This window comes from Hydra vulgaris, chromosome 03 (assembly GCF_038396675.1).
Source record: "Hydra vulgaris chromosome 03, alternate assembly HydraT2T_AEP".
Lineage (NCBI taxonomy): Eukaryota > Metazoa > Cnidaria > Hydrozoa > Anthoathecata > Hydridae > Hydra > Hydra vulgaris.
The window spans coordinates 19,023,387-19,032,500 of record NC_088922.1 but is presented as its reverse complement, the minus strand read 5'-3'; the positions used below and the strand labels follow the sequence as shown (position 1 = coordinate 19,032,500).

Below are 9,114 nucleotides of genomic sequence, written 5' to 3'. Positions count from 1 at the left end.
AAAAGTTTAATTGTATATCATTATTTTATCTACTAAAAAAAGTTAGATTCATCAATTGTCTCTCTAATACTTGGTCAAAATTTGCGTTTAAAAATTGTGTCTTTTTAGAAAAATTTAAATTTTGTAACGAAAGCAAATTGAAATGTTTTTAAAAACATTTATTTGAATAAAACATCCAATAGTGTTATTTATTGATAAGTTTAGGACGTTTATAGCTATAGGCCAAAGGAGGGCCAGGGGGCCTCTGGCCAATTCTTCCTTATCCCCCCAATCTCCCCTGGATTTTTTTATTTTTTATTTTTTGCATCAAAAGATATAATAATAAATAATTACTAAAATTCAATTTAAAAAGTTTTTTTTTTAGTTTAAGTTTGAGAAACAATTTTTAATCATTATCTCAATTCAAATCAGTGAATGCTTACCTCTTATTATATCAAAAACAAGCAAATGTTTTGTTTTGTTGTTTTTAAAGGTTGTACTTTCCTTGTTTGTATTTTTTTAAAGAATGATTGTGAATTTTATTGTTTTTGTATTTTTTTAGCAGGTAATATTATAAATAATAAACATATTTAATATGGAGTAATGTGACATTGGAAGAAGTCTTAACATTCATTGCCACAAAACTGGATTTTCTAGAAAACAAGGTTTTGTTCCATTCAAAGATCTTTCTTGTGAAAAACAAGAAATAATAATATGGCGAGCAAATTTAAAGGAAAAATATTGTTTAATAAGAGTTATATGTTATTATCATGAGCAATTCTATGGAAAATATTTTGAGAGAAAAATTACAAAGTCTTGCAATCCTTTTGGAACACACAAGGGAAGTAAAAAAGTTACTATAAAAGGTAATCTAACATTAGTTACAACAGAATTAATATGAAAATTAAAATAAAATAAAAACATTTTATTATTTATAAAATTTTTATATTTTCAGTTATTTTAAAAACTTAAAACTAAATTTGTTTCTTAGGTAATATAAAGATTTCCCTTGACTTTAAAAATTACATAAACATTATTTTGTTGCGAAATTTTTGCAACAGATGGAGATTTACATTCACAGGAGGAATGGGAATCAAAAAGTGAGAAAAAAATTAAGTTAGATACCACTATAGAATTGCTTGGAATTTCACCAGTCAAACTAAAAAGCTTTTCAAAACACAGCAAATTGCCTGCAGCAAAACAAAAGTTTGAGAACACTATTGACAGAGTTGCAAAAATGGTCTCATTAGCATATAACGTTAAAGAAACTTCTTTAACAACAGAAGTAAAAAGCCCTATTTCAAACAACAGCATTAACAATGACCATGATCTAGACATTTTAATGTATGAAATAAAAAAAAATCATGGGCACATACAAAGATATCAAGCTACTTTGAATTGTCTGAGTATCTTGTTCGAACTGCAAGAAAAGTTAAAAATTAGCATGGAATTCTATCATTGCCATAAAAAAAAATTGGAAATCCACTTTCACCAAAAACAGTTGATTTAGTGATTAACTTTTATCAAAGTGATGAATTTTTGAGAATGATGCCAGGAAAAAAAGATTTTGTAAGTGTTAGGAAAAACCAACATGTTCAAAAAAGATTATTGCTACTCAATCTTAATGAATTACATGTTGCATTTAAAAAAGACTACCCTAACATCAAAGTCAGTTTGTTAAAGTTCTGTACTCTTAAACCTAAATGGTGTATTACAACTAATGTGTCAGGTACTCATAATGTATGTGTATGCATACATCACCAAAATACAAAATTTCTCATTGATACCATTAGGTGGAATAAAAGTTATAAAGATTTCATGGCATTCATTGTTTATTTACTTGAAAATGCAGAATGTATGTTGCATCGATGTAACCAATGCCCTGATATTGAAGCATTAAAAATTTTTTTAGTGCAGGAGTTTATGGACCATGAGCTCAAAAAAGATGTAGAATTCAAGCAATGGCAGAGTACCGATCATATAACACTACTATTACAATCATTGCCACTAGATGAATTTAATGATTTATTATGTGACAGCATTGACAACCTTACCACTCATTCATATATTGCAAAAACACAAAGTAGATACTTGAAAAACTGTAAAGAAAATTTAACCAAAACGAATGCTTAATTTTAGGAGAATTGCTGAAAATTATCAATATGTTGTTCAGGATGAAGTTCAAAGTTATCACTGGAGTAAAAGTCAATGTTTACTTTTTACGATTGTACTTTATTTTATAGAGAAAAAAGTTCTCAAACACAAATCTTTTTGTTACCTTTCAGAAGATGTTAATCATGACACATGATTTATTTACAAGACTCAGGAAGATATAACTAGATATATCAAAGAAAATCTACCTCATGTATCAAGTGTGAAATAATTTTCTGATGGTTGTGCAGCAAAATTTAAAAATTTTAAAAACTTCACCAATCTTTGTCATCAAAGTAAAAACTTTGATTTAAATGCTGAATGGGTATTTTTTGCCACCGGTCATGGTAAATCCCCCTGTGATGGTATTGGTGGGACTGTTAAAAGAGTAGCATGTCAAGAAAGTCTAAAAGAAATAACTACTGGGCAGATTTTAGATGTTAATTTAATGTACCGCTTTAGTAAAGCCAAGATAAATGGAATTTGTTTTAAATTATTTACTAAAGATAAAGATAAATTTAACACGAGCACAATTAGAAAAAAGATATTTAGGTGGAAGAACAGTTCCTGGCACAAGGACATATCATCATTTTATTCCAATTGCTTAAAACACTTTAGGTTATAAAAAAACAAGTATTGATACATGTATTAAAATATTTGATATCATTCCAAAAAGCAAACATAATAAAGAGATTTCACTAAACATTAAAAAAATGGATTTTATTGCATATTTTTATGACGGATTTTGGTGGGTAGGGATTGCTGAAGATGTAAGTGAGCTTGATATAAAAGTCAAATTCATGCATCCACATGGACCAGGTAAAAACTTCTTTTGGCCAATGAGAAATGACGAGTGTTGGGTGCTCAATTCTGAAGTTATATGTCTAATTTCTACACCCACAACAATATCAGGTCGTACATACAACATATCTGATTTGAATTTATAGAATATAAACAGTTATTTACAAAAAAAAGTTAAATACATTTAAAATAATTTTGTTGTAATTTTATTTACTTATTTTGCATTTAGATTTGTCTTTCTTTTTTTTCTTTTTCAAATCCTTGGAAGGAAGGCTGAGAAGGGTTTAAATAAATCCCACTGTCCACCTTATTATGTCAATGACTTTATTAGTATTAATCTACTAAATAATACCATAGAAATATTGATTGTTAAAATGTTTTAAAAAACATTTCAATATTTTTGGTTTCAAAGTTTATGATTTTTAAAATTATGAAAAGATCATAGTTTTGAGTGCTTACTTTGAAATAAGAGGTAAATAATGAAAAAAATTGTTTCTCAAACTTAAACTAAAAAAAAACTTTTTAAATTGAATTTTAGTAATTATTTATTATTATATCTTTTGATGCAAAAAATAAAAAATAAAAAAATCCAGGGGAGATTGGGGGGATAAGGAAGAATTGGCCAGAGGCCCCCTGGCCCTCCTTTGGCCTATAGCTATAAACGTCCTAAACTTATCAATAAATAACACTATTGGATGTTTTATTCAAATAAATGTTTTTAAAAACATTTCAATTTGCTTTCGTTACAAAATTTAAATTTTTCTAAAAAGACACAATTTTTAAACGCAAATTTTGACCAAGTATTAGAGAGACAATTGATGAATCTAACTTTTTTTAGTAGTTAAAATAATGATATACAATTAAACTTTTTATTCAGGATTTTTGCCACAGCCTTCATTTTACCTCCAAAAATCATGAATTTACAAGTCAATAATTTTGAACAAAATTGGATAAACAAGATATTTCCTGAGACAATCAAGTCTTGAGGGTGCTCTTTTTGGATTCCGCAAGTAAAAATCTATTAGGGTACCAAATTTTAGTAAATTTCCCCACAGCCATTATGAAGATACTATATGTCAAAGTTGCTTTGTAGTCACTTCAGATAATCACTAAAATGCTGAGTCAGCATTATTTAAACTGACGATATCTCTGGAGCCCATGTGTATTTTTAACTAAAATTTTTGCAGTTATTATTTTTTTAGTATGGACTGCAAGTGAGGTAAAAATGAACAAATTCTGAGATGTAAGAGTGTTGAAAATATTTTTTTTTTGGATGATTTCATATGGAATTACCCTATATATAAGGCCTTGTTTTAAAGCATTATGCTGCCAGCAATTTATGTACGCATTAAGCTAATTTAAGTTTGTCTAAAGTTTTTCGTTAAGGAACTTTTTATCATTTGTTAATTCATAAATTGGTTTATAAACGGTAAGATAAAAGAAATTTTATAAAAAACCACTTTAACGATTATGTAAAAATGTTTTTAACTTATTTACAAATGAAAAAAATTCAGATGAAATTAAAAACAAAAAAAACTTTATTAGGCCTTTTAATGTATAGTAACAGAAAACAAACTTATTTAAATTTTGTTTTGTATACAAAGTTATTAACCGAAACTTGAAATAAACCCATAAAAGAAATATTTTTGATAAAAATTTTTTATTCATCACCTTGCAAGCACAAGATATATTTATTTATTCAAGTTTGTGTAGCAATAAAAAAAAATTTCTATTTAATAATAAAAATAAGTTGATACAAAAGGACACTCTTCATGAAATAATAACACCTTTACAAAATGAAAAAGATCTCCAATCTTGTTGATTGGATACCACGCAAACTAAATGCTAGCCATTTAAATCAGCAAACAGACACTTATATGTTAATGTCTTTGCCCCACATATTTAATTAGCTTGACCATATCATTGTCATAGATGAGAAGTACTCTAAATAAACAACACCAAGTAGCGCCAGTGGCTAGGGCTAAAACAACTGTCAGAACCAACCACAAAACTCAACTTAAACCTAAAATAGTGTTGCTTTTGATTTGGTGAGGTGTTGACAGTATTGTGCATTGGGATAGCTTCTGTCAAACACAACAATTAAAACAGCAAACTTCTGTGCTCAACTTAACAAGCTTCCAGAAAAACTCTTAAAAAAATGCCCATGACATGACACACTTCCTTTGCTATATTTATGACAATAACCGTCCTAACATTGCAAAACCAAAAACTATTGGAGTTTGACTGAAAAGTGTTGTCTTATTTTACTGATTTAGTGCAAACAGATTATTATTTGTTCTAATCACTAAGCAACCGTTTGCGCAATGAAAGATTCAACAACAAAGAGACACTTAAATGTTTTATTTATTTCATTTGATTCAAAGCATAAAAAGTTTAATGCCTTGAATCAACAGAATTTAATCCTAGGCATTAGCAAGAACTCAATGATTATGCTTTACTTGAAATTAGTTATGCAACTAAAAATAAGTAATAAATTTTTTTGAAAAAATACTGGCTACTTTTTAGCAAAACCATTATATAAATAATATTGGGTTTAAAAATTTGTGAAAAACATATTCCATGTTTGATATATAAACTTAGAAAAATAACTCCCCAATCACTAATTTCTATGTGATGAAGTTACTAAATAAAAATTAAAAAGTGATTTATGAGTTACATTACTGTTGAATTTAAAATAGTCTTATTAAATTGTTGCACCTGAGAGTAAATTAAACCAAATACATGCTCTTTTAAAAAGAGCACTCAAGTATTTTGATTCAGATATAGTTGGAAAATTATAAAACCTTTTGTAAAATCACATCTTCAAAGAGCTACCAAAGCATGATATCCTTATTTGAATACTAGATAGAAAATGTAAGTTACAAAAATGAGGTTATGATATATAAACTTGCTATATAACCTAATTTCTAATACTGAAACAAATAATACATCTGTTTTTGTGGCACAGTCAAAAATCAATAATGAAATATATCAAAAGTAATACACAATTAGTTTATTGTAGAGAAACAGAATGGTTTATTGCCACAATGTTTGATAAGTAATTATGAGGAATGAGTTTAAAATAGCTGTATGGCTCAATAAAAATAAAAACAATATTTCTAAAAAATTTTAAAGCATATTTAATGCCTTTTTTATTTTTTTACTCAATCGTCTTCTACGATCTCTTTTCAATGTATAAATCGAGACTTCACCCCTCTAATAAGCTCTTGTACGCATTCATTATCAAATTTTAAACGTTTAAAATTTGATAAAGAATATTAAACAGTTAAACGTTTTTTTATTCTCCTTCTGGATTGATAAGTACCTGAAGCGCACCAGTTGTTGTCATACATTTTCCTTTTCAAATGAGACCAGAAGTCTACACTCTGGAAGATCTGCAGGGTTTTTTTCCTTGGGTACCACTGGAACATTGTTTTCAACTAAATAAGCTATTGCCGTTTATGCTGTAATGCAAACTAGTTAAATATGGCCAAAATATTTAATTGTGATCAGAATGGTACTGTTTCAAAAATGGCACTAACCTAGTTTCTAAACATTCTTTCTTATATACATAATGGTTAATATCAAAGCCACTTTCTCTAACTAATGATTCAGCAAATCCTCTACACAAAAATGCTATCTAGTACTTTAGCTTCAAACTTAAAAGTTTTTGCATATTTTATTGATGGAGGAGCATTTGTTTATCATCAGTAAATAGAATCCATTTCCATTAATAGCTAAATGTTAAAGTGTGAAATAAGATTCATCATCTAAAACCCAATCACGATCCTTGTAATTCATATAAAAGAAATAACATTTGAACTATCTGAACAAAATTTTTATCTGATATTTTAGTTTTTTTGAAAGAATTAATTTCTAGTTAATGACTTTAATTTTTCTTATGATAGCTTATTATATCATAAATGGTTGATTTGCTTGTTCCTTCAGATACAAAATAATAAACTGTGTACTTTTTTGCTTCATTTATATTACTTTCATAAAACTTGTGCACAGGTTTACATAAGAGCTCTTTTTCAAACATTTTTGTAGTGCGTTAAATCTAGTTTATGAATAAAAACAATAAAATCGTCCATGCACAAAAACTAACCTAATGATTTCAAAACAAAGTCACTCCAGATAATTACTTATCACCTGTTATATTATTGAATAGACATAAAAACAAGAGATTAACAATATTCTTAAAAATAAAATATTTAAACTTGAAGCTTTCTTTGCATATACTTTCTTTGCAATTTCAGTCATATGCTAAAAGTATTTTAACATTTTTTTTTTTTTTACATTTACTTTTTACAACATTTAAACATTGCAACTCAAGTGAGTTTTTTGAGCTAACTTATTTAAGTGTATATAGCTTCATTAGTGTTAAATATAGAGATATATAGGAATGGCTTCTTTCTGGTTTTGAAAGTAAAATAATCACTATTTTATTTATAAATATATAAAATTATTTTTAATATTAAATATATAAGAAAATAAAAAATTATAACAAAATTTTCTTTGACTTACTAAAATTAATCCTGCATATGTTGATAAAGTTCACTCATACTAATGGCCAAATTTGAAACTTGTTTTCAAAACAACATAACAAGGCTCCATAATCATAATTTTTACATAAATTTGGTGAATAAGTAATACATGGTTTTTCTAAACTTTTACTAGTTCCCTGAACACATACACTAATTTCAAGTTGACTTGATTTTATATCCCAAACACGAATATAAGAATCAGAACCAATCGTAAAAAGAAAATTTTCATAGCTATCGATATAAAAATCTAATGGATAATAATTATTAATATGTCCTATGTACTCAGTTATGCATCGTTTCATTCTTATATCAGTTTTTATCAACTTTCCACCTAGATCACTAAGAATTATGTAGTTCTCGTCATTAAGAAGTTTTATAGAATCTATGCAGCACAGTCGTGAACTATTGTCAAGTACGCAAATTTTATTTTTTGATCGATAGTCAATTTGATATAGAAATCCACATTGACATCCTGTAAAAAAACATGGTTGCTTTTTACTGAATTGAATTGCTTGTATAGAACTGTTTACTTTATATGTACTGATAAAGTTTCTTTTAATTATATCATGAAGATATATAGTGGAATTGTGTGCTCCAACACCTATAACTGATTGATCATAGCTACTCCAACCAACAGAATTGTAACCTATATTTTTAAAATCTTGATACAAAGTAATATGAGTGTTGCTTAAAGGCTTGCAGAGGTTTACAAAAGAATTCTGTGAGAAGGTTCCAACACCAGAATATACAAAGTGGCCTTCTTGAAAAGGAGACCAAGCCAAACATTGTCCTCGAAAATTGCCAAGACTAAAAACATCTTTTAATGAAAAATGAATTAGAGAATTATTTGTACAATTTGCATCAATAATACTTAGACACTCATCTTTATCTTGTCTTGAAAAAATTACAACTATCTGCCCAAATGGGCAAACAGATACTTTTTTAGCTGTAAATAGTGAAGAGGAAAATTCCAATGGAATGCATTTAGCATTTTTCCAATTACCCATGTAGATTTGATTAAAGAGATGCAATTGACTTGCCTTTAAAACAGAATTCCTCTGATTTAAGAAAACAGAACGAAGCTGCAGTTTATCAAACAAGGTACAACCACGTTTGAAAGATAATCGCTTTTCAGGAGAAGGTTTCGGTTTCTTAAAGTCTTTTGTAATTTTAAAATATTTTTTTTTTACAGTATCAAAGTAAAATCCAGGAATTTCACGGTTCATAGTGCAATAATTTTACACAGTTTTCTAAACAAAAATTGAAATATCAGAGAATAGAAACATATTTAATTTAAAGTGAATAAATTAAATTTTTTTTTGTTTTGTATTTTTATATAGAAATGATTAAATATAAAAAAAAAAAGAAGAACAAATGGAAAACTAATACAAGAAACGAAAAATTATACAAAAAATAAAAACATTGACTTATTTTAATAAACATGGCTATATACATATCTTATCAATAATGCAAACTAATATTATCTTTCAAATAATTTGTTGAAAAACTACAATTTTGACATAAAAAAAAATATTAGTCTTTTTTAATAACTTCTTTTTGTACTTGTCGCTCTTCAACGATCGCTGTCCAAATATATAGTGCAATTATAATATGCACAATTACGACTGTAATAATG

At 27.2% G+C, this 9,114-nt stretch overlaps 1 protein-coding gene across 1 annotated transcript in view; it reads right to left on the bottom strand.

Moving 5' to 3' along the window:
- LOC100212491 (DDB1- and CUL4-associated factor 4) overlaps positions 1-8,755 on the bottom strand; it is a 13,629-nt gene extending 4,874 nt beyond the window's left edge. Inside the window, exon 1 of the mRNA XM_065792565.1 lies at positions 7,459-8,755. Within this exon, the coding sequence (XP_065648637.1) occupies positions 7,493-8,704 (1,212 nt within the window). The 5' untranslated portion in view covers positions 8,705-8,755 and the 3' untranslated portion in view covers positions 7,459-7,492. The remainder of the gene's footprint in view (positions 1-7,458) is intronic.
- Positions 8,756-9,114: the final 359 nt, after the last annotated feature.